The sequence below is a fragment of the Equus przewalskii genome, chromosome 3, assembly GCF_037783145.1.
Source record: "Equus przewalskii isolate Varuska chromosome 3, EquPr2, whole genome shotgun sequence".
NCBI lineage: Eukaryota > Metazoa > Chordata > Mammalia > Perissodactyla > Equidae > Equus > Equus przewalskii.
In genome coordinates, this window is record NC_091833.1 from 50,829,082 (window position 1) to 50,853,741 (window position 24,660).

A 24,660-nucleotide genomic window follows, 5' to 3' on the forward strand; every position below is an offset into this window, starting at 1 on the left:
ACATCTGGGTTGCTTCCACCTCTTGTGTATTAAGAATAATGCTGCAACTAACAAGGGTGTGCAAATGTCTTTTTCAGATTTCCTTTTGAATTCTTTTGGATGTAGACCCAGAAGTGAGACTGTTGGATCAGATAGTAATTCTATTCTTAAGTTTTTTGAGGAAACTTCATACTATTTTCCGTAATGGCTACACCATTTTACATTCCCCAAAAAAGGTGCACAAAAGTTCCAATTTCTCTGCATCCTTGTCAACACTTGCTATATTCTGTTCTTTTCAGAGTGGCTATCCTAGTGGGTGTGAGGTGGTATCTCCACAACCCCAGTATTTAAATTTTCAATTGAATTATGTTATTACATGTTGGACTCTGGTACTGGACAGTCCTCAAGTTTCTTCTGTAGTGACTCATACAGTGCCCGGCATACAACAAGTATACTTGTCAAATTTATGGATGAGTGAATAAACAAATGGGAAGGAGGGGAAAAAGAATGAATTAATAAGATTGAACATAGAATAAGTATAGTATAGTGTGGTTAAGGGCACTTGGTCTTTTTTTCAACATGTTCAGCTGAGACTTTTTTAAGGTTGGGGAAGTGGATTTACTAGTATTGTTCTAAAGATGACCCTTGAGGCAACCAAAGACTCCAAAGAGCTAAAGCAATCCTGAGAAAAAAGAACCAAGCTAGAAGCATCACAGTCCCTGACTACAAAGCTATAGTGATCAAAACAGCCGGGTACTGGTACAAAAACAGACATGAAGATCAATGGAACAGAATTGAAAGCCCAGAAATAAACCCACACATCTACTGACAGCTAATCTTTGACAAAGAAGCTAAGAACATACAATGGAGAAAGGAAAGTCTCTTCAATAAATGGTGTTGGAAAAACTGGACAGCCACATGCAAAAGGAATGAAAGTAGACCATTATCTTACACCATACACAAAAATTAACTCAAAATGGATTGAAGACTTGAATGTAAGACCTGAAACCACGAAATTTCCAGAAGAAAATATAGGCAGTCCACTCTTTGACATTGGTCTTTAGAAGGATCTTTTTGAATACCATGTCCACTTGGGAAAGGGAAACAAAGAAAAAATAAAGACAACCCTTGATTTTCAGGAAGCACAGATGCTAGGAGCCATAATTCCTGATATTTAAAGTGCAAATTAGTGGCGATAAGCACTTAAGCTAAGATTCCTTTATTTTATCAGGAACATAGTACAAATCCCTGGTGCATATCAATATTCTTGAAGAGAAATCACAATGAGAATTTGATTCAAGTTCCAATGCTATCAAACTAATTTCAAAACAACAGCCAAATCAAGCACATTGTCTGCCAAGCAAGAAGGAAGCAAACGACTACCCAGTAAAAGGGAAAAGCCAGAGGATCAAAAAGCTTACTGTGACCTGCATAAGCCTGTCTAGTTATTTAAAGTTATCTTGAAAAGTAAAATTCTATGGCAGATAAATGAAGGTGCTATTTATATAGCTGGTAGTAAGGTAAACTTTTTTCATACAGCTGTACACATACAATTTACAAAACAAGTTCCACTGAATGACGGGAAATGTGTCAAGGTCTTACCAAGTACCCACTATTATTCACAATATTGTGCTAGGCGTTGAATGTTATAAAAAAAAGTTTTATATATCATCAACAGCAAGCATTTCTTGAGTCCTAGTTAACGGCATATCTTAACTCATGAAAGTCATGGAATGCAGTTACTATTTTCTTTTTCAAAATGTCCTTGCCCCATCAAAACCACAATACTAGACATAATGGCTATTCCTCCAATCTTTGCTTTTCGTTTATACTGCAAACAGTAATGGGATCAAAAAACTTGCCTTGATTTTCTTTGTATTTAGAATCACGCTGAAGCTTCTGAGGCATGAGGTAAGCTAGAAGTTCCAGTTAGACTCACAGAGAAATCAGCTTTAACACAGTAACGGCAACAATCCCACCCCCAACACATGCTCCTGAACACTTGGTCTAATAATCAGGAGGCTTCAGTCACCTCTCCAAACACCCAGTCTAAGAGCTGGACCTAACACAGGGCAGTGTGCTTGTTTGGGTGAACTGACATCTCAGGGCAAACTGGGGATGCCCTCAGCAAACCAGAAGAGCACTTGTGCACCTGAAATTTCTCCTAAGCATTTGTTCCCTTTGACTGTTGATTTTAAATGCCTTACAGAAAGAATCTGTAAACACCTATGTGAAATTTTCATAATTAGAGAAAATTCTCCTATAATTCAGTAAAAGTTTTTAAAGTTAAGACATCCACGGCTTTACTCTGCTGCAGTTCTGAGTTTTTCTGAGGGCACCAGCCCCTCGAGAAACTGATAAGGTTATGGACATCCTTCTCCAAAAGTGCTCAGACACACAAAGCTTACCCTGCTGTGTCACTGATTTGTAGACATCCTGAAGCTCGATAAAGATCCAGAAATGTCAAGAGTTAACTAATTTGCACACACACCATGCCTATTTCCAATGTTCTAATTACCCTCTATCTTTTAAAAGTTTATTATTAAATGAGTCATATACAAAATGAATGCATACTATTTATATAATAAAAAATGAGTAACTATATATATGTTATCCAGCCTAATAAAACACTATCAGTACATTTGAATGTCTTCATGATATACAACAACCAGAATGTATACACTCTACAGTATACAAAGCCCCTTTCAAATACTTCATTTTATGTTATGGGAACTTTCTTAGGGCTAATGCCTTAAGCATTCCCTCTACCTTATAGCTATCGTCTCCCTTCACTGGTTGCTTTGCTTGTACCTCCCAAAAATCTTAAGCAGCTCACGGAATATAAAAGGTAGATAAACTGGGATTCTCTCCCAATTTTTGTCAGTCCTTCTTCAGATACACAATCAATAGCTCAAGTCAAGGTACCTTCTTCTAGCTTAACCAACAGACATACACACAATCTTTTTCTGAAGTCAACGGCATCAGCATCCTCGGACTGGATACTTCTGTCATAAACTATCCCTTCTTCCTTGTTCCATCAAACGAATTGTCAAACTGTCAGCTCTGCTTCCACTGCATCCCCTTCATCCACGCCTTTATATTCTCAAGGCATGACACATTTTTCAGTCCTTTTCTCAGATTACTGAAACTCCCCAGTTAGATTCCTATACAATCATTCATCTCACCTACTTATTCACTTTCATCAAACTTACCTTCCGAAATCACAAAGCGCATCCTATCACCCTCCTAAAAATGTGCCTCAGAAGAAAGTCTCAAGTTCCGGCAAAGTCCTCTTCATTCTGACCTACAGCCTCCCCTTCCTTAACCACAGCCTTCCAGGGAGCTCACGCTCTAGCCTAGCTGGTCTGACCAAACATTCTCTTAACCCAGTGGACAATTTCTTACCCGTTATCATGGCACATACTAATAACCCTGCGTGGAATGCCCACTTCCATCTATTTTCACTTTTCTAAACTCTACTCACTCTTCATAGCCCAACACAAATGCCACCTTCTCTGTGATATCATTCCAAACTAAAAATTAGTTGCTCCTCTTCTGGACTCCCAAAATACTTTATCCTTCTATACAGCATTTATTTCAATCTGCCGTATATTATAGATTGTTCTATACATGATGATCAGGAGCAAGTATCTAGTTATTTTTGTATCTTCCTCCTGAGCACAGTGTTTTGTACACAGCAGGCATTTAATAAGTATTTTTAAACATGAATAACAGCTCAGTTTTTTTCATACTGTTTTTTAGGTCCATAAATTTTTTACAAAACTGTTTTAAACTCTTCAATAAAATAAATATAACTTCTTGGAATACATGATCATTTTAAACTCAATGGATTTTTCACAGGTAGCCCAGTGTTTTTACTTTTTCTATCCCCACCAAAATAAGAAACAAAATTAAGCAAAAAAGACTTAACAGTTACCTTTTCAACATCTGAGAGAGAAGTTAGTGATTGATTTTGAAGAACCTCTGGTGCAGTGAATGCTCGAAGATCTTGATTGGAAATATTTTCATCTGTAAATGACACACTACCAGATGGCAGCAACAGCAGAGACCACGGGGAAATGACAAAGCCAAGGGCAGCAGGATCAGCTATGCTTACTGGTTTTTAACCACACAGAATAAAAAGAAAAAAGAAAGATAACTGCTTAAAATCATAATCAGAGGAACTACAGATCACTTAAACATAAACGAATATCCTAGGCTATTCATATATATGTTAATATGCAGTTATATATACCAAATCAACATGCTACAAAAAGATAGTGGGTTTCATACACCTATTACTCCCAGCATTATTAACAACAATGCCTTGATTTGGCTTACTCTTTCAAAACTTAGATGGTAGGTCTTAGAAAATAAAAATAGAGAACTTTCATTTTCAGTCAAAAGAATTAAACTTGGTTCAAATACTTCATCACAATGACACAGAGACACAGATAAGGATCAATAGTTCTTACTTTTTATGGGATCATGGATTTCTTTGAGGATTTGGTAAAAACTATGATCTCTCTTTCAAGGAAATTGACCATAAATACAAAACTCTTCACCAAAAAGGATTCATGGATCTCCTTATAGCCCATTTATGGACTCCAGGTTAAGATTTCCTGATTTAGACCACAGTATTCTGGAACTGATAGAAAATAACTCCTTTGATAATTCATCGGATTTGGAATTAGTAGTTTCTACCCACAATGAAAATTTCTTTCCCGTGTCAAAACACGTACTTGTCTGGAATTTGGATTTTGTCTTGTGTGCATTTGTTCATTTTTGCACTAGAATTTCAGGCAGCTTATGTATTACCAAATGTGACCAATGGGGTCGCTAGTATTTTTGTTTTAATGTTTGCCAGTATGGGTGCCTAAGAACTCATGTTTAAGAGTATTAAAAAAAAAATTCCATAGATTTCATCAGCCCTCCTCCTCAAAGAGAAGCTATACGCTAGGTTCAACAAAACAGAGTTATTAGAGGGAATTTTATTTTGTCCTATTTCAAAAGGAAGTTGAAAACCTCTATTAATAGGTTTTAAGGTAGCCGCTAAGTGAACTAAGTTATAGACTCAAGAAACTGCTATAGGAGAGTCACAAAAGGCCTGTGACTGTCTCTACCATTATTATTCAATCTGAATGGGTTATAGTGATATCTCTCTAAGTGAAATCATAAGAAATTGACAGAAGTCTATGGAACAGTTTATCAAACACAGTGTTTACGCTTTCCTGAAAACAACTTCTATTAGAACTGAATCATCCATCCTTTCTGACTTATTAACCTCTACTTATGGTCAAGATTCTGACCATCAGAATTTGACTTATGTTAATAAAACAGTAAACTATTAAAATTCATTCCTCCTTTGAAGATTAAAAAGCCAACTATATGTTCTCCTGTATTTTTATAAATATGAAACACGTCTTCAATAACTGTGTTAAAAAAGGAAAATGTGTTTGAACACACCTTTTAATCACTTAGCACATCTTATATTGCACTGAAGTCGAGTCACTGACGAGTGGTCCTCAAAGACCTACCCAACCACACATCTGGCTATTAGAAACATAGCTCACAATTCTTATGGTAGAATATATTTCAATGAATCATCGTAGCTGGTAAGCCTAGGTATATTATTGCCTTTCATGGCCACTTTACACATTTTCTATTAAAAGCTTTTGGGGTATTTCATGCACAAATACTATGCAATCACTCAAAAAAGGCAGAACAATATTTTCTTTGTCAAAGGACGCTATTCAAAATATGGAGATTCTGGGGCCAGCCCGGTGTTGTAGTGGTTAGGTTTGTGTGCTCTGCTTCAGCAGCCTGGGGTTCATGGGTTCGCAGCCTGGGCACAGACCTATACACCGCTCATCAAGCCAAGCTGAGGCAGCATCCCACATAAAATAGAGGAAGATTGGCACAGATGTTAGCTCATTGATAATCTTCCTCAAGCAAAAAGAGGAAAATTGGCTACAAATATTAGCTCAGGGCCAAAATTCCTCACATACACACAAAAAATTGAGATTTCACATGTCACAGATATTATAACACAGTCTACAATCAATTCCTTTCTAATTAGCAACTAAAGGGAACAAACACTAGGAGACCAATGAGGAAAGCAATGAACTAATACAGTATGAGATGATGATGGCCTGGAACCACAGGGGTAGCAGTAAAGGCAGTGAGAACCTGTTGGAACCTGAATGTATTTCGGAGATAGTGACAACAGAATTTGTCAACAGATTGGATGTGGAATGAGAGAAAAACGAATTAGGATGACCCCAAGATTTTGGTCTCAGGAATGGGAAGGATGGAGTGTCATCAGCTGATAAAGAAGACTCAGGATAGCACAGGTTGCTGAAGTAGGGGTTGGGAGATGGTGGTAGAAGTTAGAACTTTACCTTTAGACCTATTAAGTTTAAGATATCTGTTAGATATTCAAATGGGGGTGTCAAGTAGGGCAGTTGGATCTAGAGATGGGGAGAAAAGTGTGAATCAGAGATACAGTATTTTGGGACTCATTGGCCTAACAGATGTTATTTAAAGCCTTGTGACTGGATGAAATCACCAAAGAGTGAGTTAAGATAGAAAAGAAATCAAGACAAGGACTGTGCCCTAGGGTACTCCAACATTAAGACTGATGCTCCTTCTCAGCATTTTTTTCCAGGTTGTTCTTCTCTTGGGCATCCATGCAAGTATGGTGCTGTACTTTCCCTCTCACACTTCTCATTTCACTCATTACTGCCAATCTCCGCCCCACTATTTTAATTAGTAATTGAGAGGTAGCTGGGATACTAACTCTCATGTTTAATTCCTGTCAGCCTTCCTTGGGGATAGAATTATGATTTCTAGTATACCTGTTACCATTTGACTTTACAAATTATTCAGGATCACAGCTAACACAGAGGCATGAATGACGCACAGAAGTCTAAACGCTACGTCTTGACCCGGCATCTGGATGCTGGTATCCACTCAGACCAGAAACGAGCTGGCTATACCTCCTCCTCCTCCTCAGCCCAGGCCACAGACTGACCCTACCCGCTCCGTGACAGGGGAGCACAGAACAGTAACCATTGAAGGTGAAAGCAATCTGTAATTGCTTATCACTTCGAAGTTAAGAGGTTTATTCACTTACCAGCACAGCCAAGGTCAGAAAAATTACTCTTATTCTACCAAGAACTGTTATCTTTCAACTTTTGCTTTACATAATAGGTTTTTGTTTATTTGTTCGTTTTTACTGAACATCTAAAGTATATCATTTTAAGCACTATACATATTTAAATATAATCTTCCCAACTTTACAAGTCATTTGTTCATAGAGTCTATAGTACTACTGGGGAGATAAAATGTATTCACAAACAAATACAAGACAGAAAATAAAAAGGCACCTTAGAGAGAAAAAGAGAATACAAACGGAGTTTAGAGGACAGAAAATTACTTCAGCTACGATGAAGAGAGAATCAATTTTTTTGGTGTGGGGAGGGTGAGGAAGAGTCACCCTGAGCTAACATCTGCACCAATCTTCCTCCACTTTGTATGTGGGTTGCCTCCACAGCATGGCTGACAAGCAGAGCAAGTCCACACCTGGGATCCAAACCCAAGAACCCAGGCCACCAAAGCGGAGTGCGCAGAACTTTAACCACTCAGCCACGGGACTGGCCCCCTAACTTCTTTTTTTTATATGTGGCCTTTTAAGATGACTAAGATTTGACCATGGTTAAGGGAGAGGTTCCAAAGAGAAGAAATAGCCAAAGCAAAGGCATGTAGTCAGGAAATGATTAAGTTTGTACAAGGAGCAGCAAGAATCTTAGGCAGAGGAACGGTGGAGAGCAGTGAGAAACAGAATTACCAAGGTGGGTCATATTTTTGCTTGTTAAAAAACACACATACACAAAGAAATGATGCAAATATTTTCATCATATTTCATTCAAATGTGATTTTTAAATGTCTTGTAATAAAGTTAAAGCAGCTGTGACAATAAACTACATTGCTGTCAAATTCCCAAAACACACACACACAACATTCTAAGTACTGGATTCTTTAGAAAACAGTCAAACAACAAAATACATTTTTCAATAATTGTAAACCTATAATTATTATACAAACCTACAAGTGAGGAAATTTAGAGTTGTGGCTAAAATCAGTCTAATTCACCCTCCTTGTCTAACTAAAAGGAAGGAATTTAAAGCAAATGTATTAAAAATCCGTCAAAGAATGCTAACCAAAGAATATTTAAAAATGGAATTCCAGAAGCTTGTAATTTGAAGTCCTATAGTGTTTTAGTTTTGTGATGATTGCCCTCAAGAATGCTATTATTATGAAAGAGTAAACCTGATGTGAACTGATTCCAGTTGGCAAATGGTTCTATTTTTAGACCTTTACCAACATTCCACAGAAAAAGTTCCTTAAACAGAATTTCAAGCAGCTAGAGGCAAAGTGAAAAACAAGCAGAAATTTGATATGCAAGGAAACATCTTAGAGCTTCTTTCTAATATTCCCTTAAACGAAGATCCATATTCACACATTTTATTCCTAACGGATCCTACCATTTCCTTTAGACTGTCCCCTTCATTTTATTTTTTGGACTTCCAATTACGGTATAAAAATTAGGGAAATAATCATAACTAGGTAACAAGTATGATAAGGTAACACTAATCAAAAGTATCAGGATGGGTCAGCCCAGTTGCACAGTGGTTAAATTCGCATGCTCCATTTCAGCGGCCTGGGATTCGTGGGTTCAGATCTTGAGCACAGACCTACACTGCTCATCAAGCCATGCTGTGGTGGCATCCCACATACAAGAAAGAGGAAGATTGGCAAAGAAATTAGCTCAGGGACAATCTTCCTCAAGTAAAAAGAGGAAGACTGGCAACAGATGTTAGCTCAGGGACAATCTTTCTTATAAACAACAACAAAAAAGGATCAGGAAATCATCTAAAGACTTAAAACAACAATGACACCATTTTGACCTGAAAAATCCCTTTGCCTATTTAAGCACATGCAGAGAAACTATAGTCCTCTCATTCTACATGTTGTATCAGAGTGCCTGGCAAAAATCTATGCAGAGGTCACTGTTCCAAACTCTGAAGGATTGATGAAGTCACTTTATAAAACAGAATTCTCCCAAAAATTCAGTTCATGTATTCATAAAAATATATACAATGTTAAAACAATCATCTGGTATAACAATGCACAAACAGAAAAAAATAAATGGTTTAGAATATTTCCACTATACTTTAACATTTTCTTGACAGTAAAACTTAGTGATAAATTTCTTCACTAGAATAGCAGAGAAAAGACATTATTTCGTGATGACATTTACTCACACAAACACACACAGTCTTTTTCTTTTTTTTTTTTAAACGCTAAACACATGCAAGCCACTCATCCAAACCACAACCACTGGAATCTTGGTATGGCTTCTGATCAATTAGGCTTCTAGTAGTTTTGTTTGTTATGTACTTGCAAGACTCTTGAGGAAATTCCAAACAATGCATCTTGGTAACAAAACACAATGAGATCTGAGTTTAACAAAAGTGAAACACAGGCAATCTGTAAAACTAAACTGGTTATGATTATTAAAAGTAACAGGGCTTCCACGGCTGGACAATATGGGTAGAAGGAAGCATGTCTCTAAGAATTTGCTCTCTTCTTCAGCAAACTTCCTTGGCCATCTGATCCAAGCAGCATGAAGAAATAGTAGCAATTCTTTCATTTCTTCCTTGCATTATATTCTGAGGACGCTGCCCACTTGATTCCTCTGATATATGAAGATCCTCCTCTTTGATTTTCCTTTTGTGTTCACCCTTGTTACCCACCTTCTTTATCCTCATCAATAAAAACTGCACATCCAAAAATTATACACAAAAATACTGAACAAAATGCTCTTGTAACTCTGTTTTCACAGATTTTTTCTGTGACTATAAAGTGGTTTAAAGACAGGAACTATGAATTTCCTAAAGATCAGGTAAAATCCCATTACAATAATGTAATTGCAATACATGAAAAAATGAAATTATTTACAATTCCAGCTCCACAGCACAGGTCTACAGTCTTTTAAAGTGGCCTTCTGCCCTGGTTGCTATGATTATAACTTACCAATTTACATTTTGCTGGTTAGCAAAAAATGGTTATTGTGGAGCTCCATGATGAAGAAAAACAAAGTTTTCTTTCAACTTTCAAACACCAGGAACTCTTAATTATTCACCAGGAAAATATACTGGATCTTTATTCTCAACTCTTTATTAGTTATTTTTTCAAGTATGATTCAAAGGAAGTATCAGCTTTGCTAATTGGAATATTGAAAAAAACTTATTTACAAAGTGTCTGACTTTGGGGGCTAGGAAATAATTAGGAAAGCATACATGCCTCCTGTCTCCTAAATCACAGGATTTTGGGGTCAATTCTGGAGACGGGGCACAGGACTTCACACAGCATTTTCTAAAAGTTTCCTGGAGATTCAGATGTGCATATCCATCTACCCAACACACAGCCAAGAACCACTACCCTCATTACAGTCAATAAAATAGTGTCATAGCTTAATTAAGTTGCTTCTTGACCTTGGACTTGTTCCATTTCTATGTCAATTTACTGATACTAAGAACACGATGAGATGCAGTATGTATAATTTTATATCCTTTCCTAATGCTTTAAAAAATTGCTTTGTTCAGCTCATAAAGCCACGAGTGAGGTATTTTTTTTACAAGAGATAGGGCAAGCCAGACAGTGTTAAGTAACTATCTTACCCAAATTATAATAAAATCATTTTGTATTAGAAAGGCAGAATGGCTATCAGAAATAACTTTAGATTAGAAGTGAAACCTAAATAGCTCTTCTCTATTTATAAGGAGGAAGCTGAATAAATGGCACCAAACTTTCATGGTAAAGGCCCTTTATAAATAGCACCACATTGTGTTTTTTTCCCCAATACAAAGTTTTGAGTTAGAGGAGATCCTCTTACACCCTGCTCTCTGCATAATGTCAGGGGAAAAAGAACACAAAATTTAACGAATGAACTCAGCAACTTCTCCTTACTTTCAAGGACCTGGAATTTACACAAAGACCGAAAAACCAATAATATCAAGAGTGACTGGCATTTATTTCACTTTTGGAGAACTGGATGAAAAGGTCATGAAGATTAGTGTACATTTTCAGTTTCCAGAGGAAGGAAATACATAGTTTTCCAGAGAGGAACTGGCTTTATTTCTGATGACATGATTCCACATAACTATGATCTGTAGCTACTTATGAAAAATATCTTTGTGACCACTAATGCCATCCTCTGCTACTCTTCAGATACCACACCCCCATTTACAGTTTTAAAATCTTTTCCTTTTCAAAGAGAAAAGGGAAAAGGAGGCTTATTTGAATGATAGACTATTTCATTTTTCAAAAATAACTATTCGGATACATTTCTTGTAAAAATGTTCACCACGACTGATACACATCACTTCAAGAAACTAAAAATCTTAACCTGTTACTGATACAAGGCATATACGATAAATGATACAAAGCATAAAGCCCCAATTCAATATGTATATTTGAGAAAAGAAAAAGAGAATTGTAAAATGTTTTCTCCTAAAAGTTTAGCTACATATTGTGGATAAATGTCAGTCTGAATGTTGAGTAAAAGAAACCAGACACAAAAGAGTTCAAATTGTATGATTCTATTTATATGATGTTTAAAATCAGGCAGAACTTATCTATGCAACATGTCATAATAATGACTGCTCTTGGTAACCAAGAACTGACTAGAAGGAGCCTTCCCAGGTGCTTGAAGTGTTCCATACCTTGATCTGGGTGGTGGTTATATGGGTGTGGGCATTCATGAAATTTATCAGGCTGTACAATTCAGAATAATGCTCTTTACCATATACATTATACCTCAATATCTTTTTTAAAAAATCTCTAACTAGAAAATTAAAACAATAAATACAGTGAGTAAAATTGCATTTATCAGTAAGGATGGAACTAGAGAACATGACCTGTAGCAACTTTCCCCTCTAAATGTAAGACTTTTTAAATTTATAAAATGGTCCATGTTGTCACATCTAGAGCCAAAAGAATTTCAAAGCAAAACACAGTGTATTGACTATGCATTTGTGGGGGAGGGGTGGTTTACTATAAGTAACTCATACACTTGTTAAACAACACACTTTATTCATTTTAAGAATGCTGACATTAAATTAACTTCATGCTTTATAGTTTGTTTCTAGGGAACAAATGGGGTAATTTTATCTGATTCAAACACATTTAACTTGAAGGACCTGTTAATTCTGGCCTTAAGAAGGCAAGGCAAGATGCAGCATGTCAAGGACAACTGATACACCCTGTTAATCAGGAGAATTATGATCGTAGATACTTAGGAATGTAGTATAAAGAGGCAAGTTAGGATTTGGTCTTTTAAAAGCTGCATAGACTATACAGAGATTTACTCAAAAGCTTTTAATCCATAAAAACTTTCTATATTTCCTATAAAGGCTTAAAAAAACAAATAAACCAGGAAGTCAATTTGAAGTTTAGTGCTTTGTCTCCCTTCTCAGGAATTAATCGAGTTACTTACCCTCCTTTGGTTCTACCAGATTGACAGTTTTACATTTTCTCTCTTTTTGTGATTATCCTTACAAACATTAAGGATATTTGACTATGCAAACTATAAAGTCAATAGACCTACATTTCTCATGAACAGAATCAAATCCTTAAACTGTTTTAACTTTTATCTACTCCATCCCAGGCTAAATGTTACTATTTTCTTAAAAATTTTAAATTTGACATCATTATTACTCACGATTTTTTTATACAGCCAATGCTTATTTAGATTTACCATCAACTTGACTAATTTTTTTTGCTTATCATTCCTTCTTGAAACTTTCTTTTCCCTTCTGGGTTAACTTTCCTTCTTCCTGAAATACACTTTTACTAATTTCCCCAGTGAAGGTTTGTTGATGGTAAATAGTCGGTTTTCGTACAAAAATGCTTTAGTTTTGACCTTTTTCTTGAACTACAGTTTAAGAGGACAATAAATTTTATCTACACATTCCAGTACAGTAGCCATTAGCTACATATGGCTTTTAAGAACCTGAAATGTGGCTCATATAACTAAGGATCTGAATTTGAAATTTATTGTAAATTTTAAAATGAATACTTAATTAGTTATTGGAAATTTTTTTAGAGTATGCTTGGAACAACTTGAGTATGTAAATCTACTTTTTCATCAGTAAATTTTATGAAATCTGAACATTTTTGATGAAATTTAGAGTCAACTGAGATGTGCTGTGAGTGTAAAATAGATATTGACTTAGTATAAAAAAGTGTACATCTTATGAATACTTTTTATATTGATATGATATTTTTAATATGTTGGATTAAATATATTATTAAAATTAATTTCATCTACTTTTTTAACCTTTTTAATGTAGTTCCTGGATAATTTTAAATTATATATATGACATATATTTCCATTAGACACCGTTTTTCTAAGTTGAATTATATTCTTTAATAATTTTTTCTTTTTTGTTTTAAAAACAATTATGAAGTATTCTCATAGCAGTTTTAACATGATATTCTATCAAATTCTGATTCTACTGTTGCTGTTAAGAAGTTAGCAGGGCCGGCCCTGTGGCCAAGTGCTTAAGTTCGCGTGCTCCGTTTTAGTGGCCCAGGGTTTTGCCGGTTCGGATCCTGGGCACGGACGTGGCACTGCTCATCAGGCCATGCTGTGGTGGCATCCCACATGCTGCAACTAGGACACGCAACTAAAATATACAACTATGTACCGGGGGGCTTTGGGGAGAAGGAGAAAAAAAAAAAAGGTCCGCTATTGGCCTAATTGTTTTTTCTTTGGAAATAATCCACTTTCTTTTTTTGATTGCTTTAAAGATCTTCTCTTTATCTATAATGTTCTGTACTTCCGATCCCACGAATCTAGGTATGGGATATATTTTTATTTATTTTGACTATGACTTAAGCTTCTAGAGTATTAGGATCTATGTACTTCGTCAATTCTCAAAACTTCTTTACCATTATACTTTTCATTCTCTCATCCTGTTTCCCGTTCTCTCAACTCTTCCTTCAGAACTCACAGAAGGGGTATGTTGGACCTTCTCATTCAATCCTCCAGGCACCTAAACCCCCTTACATTTTTAATATCCAGGTAATCTCAGCACTATTAGTTAGTCCAGTTTATGAATTTTAACTTTAAAAAGAAAAGAAAATCTGTGTAATTCAGTTGTTTAAAGTCTCCAGTGAAGTTGTAAACTTAGTCACTATGTATTTTGTTTCTAGACGTTTTTTTTTCATCCTGCCTGTATTAATTTGCTAGGGCTGCCATCACATACACTGCACACTGGGTGGCTTCAACAACAGAATTTTATTTCTCACAATTCTGAAGCCTAGAAGTCTAAGAACAAGGTGCCAGTAGGGTTGGTTTCTTCTAACGCCTTCTTCTCTTCTCGGCTTGCAGGTGGTCATTTTCTCCCTGTGTCTTTACATGGTCTTCCCTCTGTGCGTCTGTCCTTATTTCCTCTTCTTATAAGGACACCAGTCATAATGGATTAGGGCCAACTCTCATAACCTCATTTTAACTTAATTACCTCTTTAAAGACCCTATCTCCAAATACAGTCATATTCTGAGGTACTGGGAGTTAGGACTTCAATGTACGACTTCTCAGAGAACAAAATGCAGTTCATAACACACTGCCTTAGGAACATCCAACTGTTACAGCATCATTCCTGGAGAAGATCACCCTTCCTATCTTTCCCAACAAACATGTGAGCATATAAATATGGGTCCTCTTTCTGGACTCTATAACATGCCATTAATTCATTTGTCTATTTTGATAACTGTAACTTTAAAATAAGTCTTGAAAGCAGGTACTGTGAATCCCCAAACTTTGTTCTTTTTCAATGTTGTTTTGGCTATTCTAAATCCACTGAATTTCTATACAGACTTTAGAAACAACTCACCAATTTCCACAAAAAAAGTCTGCTGGGATTGCACTGAATCTATAGATCAATTCAGAGAATACTGACAACATTGAGTCTTTTGATCTAAGCACACAGCATAGATCTCCATTTATTTAGATGTTCTTTCATTTCTCTCAGCATTGTTTTTTAGTTTTCACTAAACAAGTCTTCATATCTTCACATCAAAGGACACTGTTTTGTGGCAGTAAAGATGAACACAGCTGTTAAGGAAAGAAGGAAAATGACTCCTCAGGCAAGTGGTAGTGGTAGGAATTGTAGAAATCTCTGAACCACAGAAGACTGCTTTCTGTCAGACTTATTCCAGATTATTTTATATTTTTTATTTCACAATTCACATTCTACATATTTTTATCACTTTTAAATGGTATTTTTTAAAATTTCAATTTTTGACTGTTCATTGCTACTATGTAAAGATATAATTGGTTTTTGTATATTGATATTGTATCCTGCAACTTGTTAAACTCACTTATCAGTTCTGTAGCTTTTTTGGTAAATTCTATGAAATTTTCTATGTAAACAGTCATGTAATTTTCAAATAAATACAGTTTTACCTCTTTCTTTCTAATCTGGATGGCTTTAATTTCCTTGTCGTGCCTTACTGCACTGGTTAGAACATTAAGCACAACGTCAAATATAAGTAATGTGAGCAGATATTCTTGATTTATTCCTAATCTTAGGGGGTAAAATTCAATGTTTCACCAATAAGAATGATGTTAACGACAGATTTTTCGTAGATGCCCTTTATCAGGTTGAGATAGTTCCTTTCTATTCCCACTTGGCAGAGAGCTTTTTATCAGAATGGATGTTACAATTTATCAAAAGCATGTTTTGCATCTACTGAGATGAACATATGATTTTGCTTTCTTAGTTTGTAAATAATGGGAATTATACTGATTGATTTGTGAATATTAAACCAATCTTGTATTCCTGGGATCTATTTGATCATGATGTATTATCATTTTTGTATATTGCTGGATTACATTTGTTAAGAATTTTTGCCTCTATGTTCATAAGGCACATTGGTCTACAGTTTTATTTTCACTAATGTCTTTGATTTTAATATTATAGCAATGTTGGCCTCATCAAATGAGTTGGGAAGTATTTCTTTCTCTTCAATTTTCTTCAAGTGTTTGATATAGAATTGCTATTATTTCTTCCTTAAATTTTTAGAATTCCCTAGTGAAGCAATATGGGCCTGGAGTTTTCTTTGTATATATTTAATCATCTTAATAGATACAGCCAAGATATAGGGCAATTCCAGTTGTCTACTTTTTCTTGAATGAGCTTTGGTAGTTTGTGTCTTTTAAGGTGTCCATTTCACGTAATTTAATTTTTTCAAAAACTTTGTTCATAATTTTCCCTTATTATTATTTTTAATACCTCTAGAATCTGAAGTGACGTCACTTTTGTCACCTGATCTTGTTTTTCTAAACATCTTGTTGCCATGCTTCCCATGGCATACCCAAAGCAATCGACAGATTCAATGCAATCTCTATTAAAATACCAATGGCATTTTACACAGAACTAGAACAAATAATCCTAAAATTCGTATGGAACCACAAAAGACCCTGAATAGCCAAAGCAATCTTGAGAAAGAAGAACAAAGCTGGAGGTATCATGCTCCCTGGTTTCAAACTATACTACAAAGCCATAGTAATCAAAATAGTATGGTACTGGCACTAAACTGTTTGACATTGGTCTTAACAATATTTTTTTGGATTTGTATTCTCAGGCAAGGACAACAAAGCAAAAATAAACAAATGGACTAGATCAAACTAAAAAGCTTTTACACAGTGAAGGAAATCATCAACAAACAAAAAAGAAACCTACTGAACAGGAGAAGATATTTGCAAATGATACATCCAATAAGGGGTTAATATCCAAAATATATAAACAACTTATACAACTCAATAGCAGAAAAACCAATAATCCAATTAAAAGATGGGCAGAGGACCTGAATAGACATTTTCCAAAGAAGACATACAGACGGCCTAAAGTTCATGAAAAGATGCTCAATATCACTAATCATAAGGGAAATGCAAATCAAAACCAAAATGAGATATCACCTCACACCTGTCAGAATGGCTATTATCAAAAATAACACATGTTGGTGAGGATGTGAAGGAAAGAGAAGCCTCCTGAACTGTTGATGGGAATATAAATTAGTGCAACCACTACGGAAAACAGTATGGAAGTTCCCCAAAAAATTAAAAAAGAAATACCATATGATCCAGGAATACCACTTCTGGATATTTATCCAAATAAAACGAAAACACTAATTCAAAAAGATACATGCACCCCTATGTTCATAGCAGCATTACTTACAACAGCCAAGATATGGAAGCAACCTAAGTATCATCAGTAGACAAATGGATAAAGATGTGGTATGTGTATGTATATATATGTATATACACACAATGGAAGATTACTCAACCATAAAAAGAATGAAATCTTTCCATTTGTGACAACATGAATGGATAGAGAGGATATTATGCTACATGAAATAAGCCAGACAGAGAAGAAACACTGTATGATGTCACTCATATGTGGCTGCAGGCGGCCCAGTGTTTCGTTAGTTTGAATCCTGGGCCCGGTCATGGCACTGCTCATCAAACCACGCTGAGGTGGCGTCCCACATGCCACAACTAGAGGAACCCACAACGAAGAATATACAACTATGTACCCAGGGGCTTTGGGGAGAAAAAGGAAAAAATAAAATCTTAAAAAAAAAAAATCCAATCTAGTTAAATTAGTCATTAGCCATTATATGTGTCATACAAAACAGCATGAAAACACATAATGACAGTAAAAAGAAGATGGGCAAAAACATCATTATAGTGGGAGATTTTAACTATCCCTAAGAATTTGACAACCCAGTATACAAAGTAATACACAAGGCTATAGAAAATTTTAAAAGCACAAACATTAACAAGCTTAAGTTATACCCTAGAAACAGAAAATATACATTCTTTTCAAATTCATACAGAATATTTACAAAAAGAGACCAAACGCAAGGCCACAACAAAAGCTCAAAAAATTCTAAAAAGTAATCACACAGATTGCACATTTGAATAATAATCATAAGACAATAAAACTAAGAAACTTATAACACAAGGAGAACCAATTATCATCATTATCATCATCTAAATGTTTGGAATTACACGTTTTCAAAAAGTTTTACATTTTTCCTCCTCTGAAGAGAAACTCATTTGAATATGGTATCTTTCAGCAAGGTCATGCTTAGATATCATTATTCTATGAATAATAACCATAACAATTTTGTTTTAAAAATGGCTAAAAGTGTTAAATTGCTAGGAGGCTCAAAAAGATGAAGAAATAGATTTTTTTCTTGACCTGTGTTCAATAATTCTCCATTAGAAATGCTTATTTCTAACATTCTATTCATAGGAACATCAATTTGCATTTATACACTGAAGAAGACACAGGAGCAACATACAAGCTCAAGAAGACAGTGGGGGAAAAGCCATCCATATGAACCAAAGCAAAGCTCTATGTAACAGACACAGAAAGACAAAGAAAACCAAGAGAGGAAAACACATTTTAGAAAAACACACTTCTTGGAGACCACTGTATTTTACCTACTTTTTCCCCGGTAACATTCCTAGTGTTATTCTTAAGGGTGTTTACTAGAAAACCAAGACCAACACCATTCCTCTACAAAATAAGCAAACCTAATTATTTTATTTCAGTTTGCTATTAATAGTCAGGAGAAGAACTTGCTGCAAAAGGACACTGTGCTATCAAATACAAAGAATGAAAAACCTTAGATTTCAGATAAACTAAATCAAATAAGCATGAATTTCCTCCAAAAACACAGAAATTTCCAATCGTCAGTCACAACAGTTGGTCTAGTCTCCAGACTGCCAAAGAAGCCAAATTCAATTCTTCTATATGACTGATGTTACTCTATGAATTGGACTGAAGGCCTTGTGGTACCAGCTCCCATTGGACGTGCTGGAGACATAGCTGCCTCACAATTTTATATCACATCTAGTATATCTCTTTATTGTAATGTGCCAATATGTTACACAATAACTGCATCTCAGGGACAGGTGCTTTACATTCAGACATTCAATCTCTATTAACATTACGAAATTTGAAAGAAGGAAAACCCGTAGGTACTCACAGTGAGCAAGATGTTTTATATTCTATGAGTCACGGCCAGGGCAGTGATCCTTCCATTAGCATAATAAAAAGAGGTATTATCTCTCCCTGCTCTGAACATCTATAGTACTCATTGTCTCTATCACCCATCTGGCACACTATTTTGAAGTAGTACACTTTTCACATGCATCTGTATGATCTGAATGAACCCCTTTAGGGCAACAGTAACACCTTCTACTTATTGGGATCTCCCACACAATAACTCACAAGTAGATGTTTCTTAAATATTAATTGACTATTGTTACTTAACTGAGTAAAGCCACCAACATATACTTCCTTCAACACCACCTTTGGAGCATATGGCTGTCTGCTCTATACTCTGGAGTGCCTATACTTTCAAATTTTCTGAAAATTTAAAATGAAGCAAACAGGGGCCAGCCCCGTGGCCAAGTAGTTAAGTTCGCGCGCTCTGCTTCAGTGGCCCAGGGTTTTGCCAGTTAGAATCCTGGGCATGGACATGGCACTGCTCGTCAGGCCATACTGAGGTGGCATCCCACATGCCACAACTAGAAGCACCCACAAGTGAAAATACACAACTATGTACGGGGGGGGTGCCCCTTTGGGAGAAAAGGGGACAAAAAAACGAAGCAAAGGAACAAAACCTACTTAAAATAGCTAGATTTTAGGTAAGCTGCATTAGATAAAAATGAATAAATTTTCTTTAGATTAATCCTAATTCTAATCAAAGATCGTCAAACATCTAGGTAATAGTAGAAGTGAATGGTCCCTAACACTATTTCAAGTTCGTGTCCCTGGACTGGAAAACATCAGCAACAACAACAAAGCTTTACGTCTGTTCCCAAACACTCTGCCCCTGTGCTCTAGACTTCCTGTACTCAAGCAGCGGTCACCCTGTATCTTTCAAAACATTCCCATGGCTCCTGGTCTTCAGCAGTTCAATCCTATAACGATTCTCAAACTTTAACAAGCATGAGATTATCCTTAAGGACTTATTAAAACACAAATTGCTGGGCTCCACCCCTAGAGTTTCTTATTCAGTAGGTCTAGTGTGGGCCTAATTATTTGCATTTCTTATAAGTTTTCAGGCGATGCTGATGCACTCGTCCAGGGACCACACTTTGAAAACCTTTACTACCCTCAAATCCTCCTCTATTTGTGTCACCTTATTGTACCTGATTAATTCATTCAAATCGGTTTCACAGATTAATTCTTCCCTTAGACAAAGCTTGACTTCTTCGCCTACTGTTGCAAACAGGTGTTGCCCATGTGGTGTGAATGGCAAACACCATCTTCATGTGGAGCTTTTCAGCATGACACCAAATGTTTTTGGACAACCAAAGGATGACTCCCTAACTTTTCCAGCTCCAAAATGCCACACAACCATTTGGACGAGGGGGCCACCTCTACAGGGAAGCACCAAACTACTTATTCAGGCTACATCATCCCAATTTAGAGTTACAAGGATGCACATCTTATTCTTTCTACCAGGAATGTTTCTCCAACCCTCTTACCTGGTTAACATCTACTCTTCTTTCAGGTCTTAGCTCAGGGGTGACTTACGCAGGGAAGCCTTTCTTTTCTTCCCCGTGACCAGGTCAAACCCTCCTATTACAGGTTCTCAGAGTCACTGAATCCTTTCCTTTGTAGTCCTTATCATGGTTGCCTTTTTTACATTTGTTTGTACAAATATTTTATTAATAGCTATTCTCCGCACTGGACCGTAAGCTCCAGGCAGAGAATGTTTTTGGTTTTGATCACACTTATATTTTTAGTGCCTAGCACAACATCAGGCATACAGAAGATGTTCAAATGAAGGTAGACAGGATCTGAGCTTTTAGCCCTAAGAGAGATACGAGGAAGTATTCCTTTCTATACTCTACCCTCTTATCTCTTTTTCAGCTAGCTGTTACTCAAAATTAAAAAATTTTTTTTTAAACTTACCTTTTCTGAATAATTCTTGGAGACTTTCGGCACTTTGATTTAATACAGCCCATAATTCCTCCTCCTGCAGTGGTCCACCCCGAACCTCCAGGGCCTCTGCTAGTGACACGTGCATATTACCTAGGAAACAAACGTAAGCATGGTCTACACGTCAGCAACTTCACTGCTCCTGCAGTAGTTAGAGGTCTTCATCAGCGATGAGAGACTATGAGGTCCCGGTCTATCTAATTTCACAAGATGGCCTTCAATCTGAATATAGGCCCTCCCGGGTTCTAATACTCACTCTGGCTCATAATAAACTCTCCTCAATTCTCATTTATAGGTTGGTTATGGATTATTTGTGTTGACAGTAGGTAATCTACAGATAAAATTCAAGGTTTTTCTATGGGGCTCAATAATGCTATTTTCATTGTGGAAGGGGGAAACGCAGCTAGTCAAAAACCTCCTATACAAATTTTTGTGAATTGACACTCCTTGAAAACAAAATTGCTCTTTACAGTGACCACTAAGAGTTCTACCCAAATCAAACCCATTTAAACATAATGTGTAATATATGTCTATTGGTAGGTAGAAGCAGATGGGTTTGGGGAAAGAATCTAGAGGAAATGAAAAATGTTAAATACTTATTTTCGGTAATTATATCCTTCATTACATTTTAAAATTAACCTATTTAAAAAATCTGTTTCAGATAAAAGTTAACTCTGTTTGCTCAACTAACAGGAAAAACTAATATTTTATTTTAATTTACATTTATGATACCTTAACTCAGAGTGAAATAAGTAACTCCAGCTACAAACGAGGCCAGTCTTGTCCTGTTACTTTCCTTTTCAAATGTTTACTATAGTGAGGAGTGTCTACTTAAATGCACAACCTGGTAGTCAAAACGGAAGATATAAAATATTGCATTGAAAAAGCCAAAAGAGTTTTTATTCAGCTTGTACAAGAAGTGTGATTATTTATTCAGACCTCTCCCCCTACCACCAAAGTTCTCTAGGTTTCTCATGTACTTTATTATATGATAGCATATTTACTAAAGAGGAAAAAAAGAAGCTTCATTCCTTTTTAAGAGACATCTGAGTTACCTTCTACCTAAAAAACTATTTACTAAATTGGAAGTTTCAATAGAGGCATCAAGATACTACTAGCAAAGAGACACCAACATGACTTGTGAGAAAGACTACCCTGCAGCAAATTTCCAAAGTCTTATGTCTGAGAACCAGTTAGATAGCTCTAAAGCCTACACCCAGGGTATGCAGAGTAGAGAGAAAATTGCACACTGAGAATTTCTTTGAAGAGAGTTGTGCTGATTTTCATGCCTCCCCCAAAGCGGGAGGGGTGTGGGAAGGTGCCTTTGTTTGACCTCAAGCCAGTGAAAGAGTCTTCGGTGAGACCTGGGGAGAGCTTGATATGTGCTCCCTGGACTAGGGAGCACACTACAGATTGGGTCTGATACTTTAGCATCTAAAGGCTTTGGCTCTCACTAGGCAGCAGCCAGAGGGGCGGGAGGGCACACTGGAGAGTCAGAATGAGGGAGCACGCCCTATTGGGAGCCACTCTTCCATTAAGAGAACGTGGGGGCGGAGAGAGGCAAAAAGCAGGGCCACACAGAAGGCCAGCCTGGAGCTAATGAACTCCTACCCAGATAATGAAAATGTCCCCAAATTTAGATTGTGGAAACGGCTGCACAACTCTTTGCCTACACTAAAAACCACTGAAGGTACATTTCATTTTAAAGGGGTGAATTTTATGGTATGTCAATTACATCTCAATAAAGTTGTTAAAAGAAAAATTCCTACCCAGAGTAGCACCCCAGGTTCCCAGAGTACCACCAGAAGGAGGAGGAAAGAAGAGGAAGCATGAGTGGGGAGGGAGAGGCAGAAGAGGAAGAAGAATTAGGGATTGGCTGGTAGGAGGAAAAATTTTTTGAAGTGTCACAGGAAGGACTCTGAAGAACCCACAAAAGTACAAACAAGAGAAGGGTTAGCCTTAAGCATATATCAAGTTTAAAGAGTGCAGCCATTTTACAACAGGAGTCAGGTAAAAAATTTATTTCCCCTCTATCTTCTTCCTTCCCCGGGTTTAAACCTTGACAGAGTCAGAGCAATTTGCAAGTGAGTGAGGAGAAAAGCAACAAGAAGCCAGTCACACCGCCTCCCACCTATAGCTAATCCCTGCTAGGGGAGGGAACAGTTTTAGCTTGGAACGAAGTTTGAAATATTGATTACTATACTGACTTCGCACTTTTAATTATGGAACTGACACTGTGTTTTCAACTTAAGTGACTGCAGTTATTATTATCAAAGAGTAGGGAGAGAATTATGGACCAGAGTTTTTATATAGAGGCAACCGAAGAATTTCCCTTGGGGAGGGAAGGAAGGCTGAGGGCAGGGAAGGAAGGAAGGGAGAAAAGGAGAAGGGAAGGAGGGAGGAAGGAAAAGGAAGAATAGTAATGGGCAATATAAATTGCTTATGATTACACCTTATGTATTTCATTTAAAGCAAATGATAAATATATCACAAACCCAAGAGTTTTAAATCTTAAGATACTGGTTTTTACTTATTTTTAAAGAAATTGGTTTTTAAAATATAATTATTTCCTATAAAAACAAAAATAAAAAAGTAAAAGTAACTTCTCAATACAACAGAAGTTTTACAGTGCTTGATTTTTGTATCTACAAAGAACACTAATTATACCTCTCTTGCTTATTTCAATCAGATCTGAATTATATTTTATTAATTCCCTGTTAATTTTTATTTTAAAAAACTTTTTGTTTATTCAGCGTAGGATCTCTACGCCTCTCTGGTTGGAATTTGTTGGTACTTCAAAACATAGAAGGAACATGTTTTTTAAAGCAATATTATCTAGCTAACAGATTTGATAGTTTTAATTTATAGTTTTGCTAGAAAAGAACTTTACGATTTTTAAAATGGCCTCATCCCGCTAATCACCCAATCTCAAGACTTAGTGTAATATTAAAGCTGCTTTCTAAAAAGCAAGCAAGCAAACAAAGAACAAAACTTGAGCTTATAAAGTGCCTACCATCACCAAGTTTGGCAACTGCCTACCATCAGCATCTCTCTCTAATTTTTATTTACCTTTATTAAAGCTCTCCAGATCATTAGCTCTGAAAGAAATGAGAAGACGGGAAATAAAAGAAACGCGGAAGTGGAAGAGGGATGAAAAAAAGGAAGTGAAGTAAAAAACCCTTGAAATCGACAAACATATGAGGGAAACAATTAGTTATAAAAATTCTTAAGAGTTTACTCCCTCAATTATTTCCTTTAGACACAGTATTAGGTAACTTGGGAGACAGATATATGACCAGCATTATTTTAGTACCAAAAAGGTCCTGCCTTACAATAAACATAACCATATTATTCATTTTTATTTCCTTGAAAGTGGTAGGCTACCTGATAACTAAATTTTTGGAAAGATTTTCAAATAAGAAAAATTAATTATATTACATAACCAGAATCATTATTATGTTTTTGGTTATAAGTATTATTGTCATGACCTTAAAACTGTGTCCACAGAGTCAGACAAAGCCACAGAAGGGATTCTAACAGATGTCATTTTAATCCTGAAGGATTTGTGGCACTCACAAATGG

At 36.2% G+C, this 24,660-nt stretch overlaps 1 protein-coding gene across 41 annotated transcripts in view; it reads right to left on the reverse strand.

Annotated features, from left to right (window-relative positions):
• PTPN13 (protein tyrosine phosphatase non-receptor type 13) overlaps nt 1-24,660 on the reverse strand; it is a 201,180-nt gene that overhangs the window by 127,310 nt on the left and 49,210 nt on the right. For 31 of the 41 annotated variants that reach the window (XM_070614412.1, XM_070614411.1, XM_070614398.1 and 28 more), the window contains exons 2-3: nt 21,052-21,171; nt 3,917-4,095 (exon numbers count right to left, since the gene is read on the reverse strand). Coding sequence is in view for 27 of the 41 variants with exons in the window: in XM_070614398.1 (XP_070470499.1) it covers nt 3,917-4,095; nt 21,052-21,166 (294 nt within the window). In the remaining 14 variants the exon portion in view is untranslated. Of the gene's footprint in view, nt 1-3,916; nt 4,096-14,943; nt 15,165-21,051; nt 21,172-24,660 lie in introns of all 41 variants that reach the window. The other 10 variants (XM_070614385.1, XM_070614406.1, XM_070614405.1 and 7 more) reach the window with 1 other exon arrangement.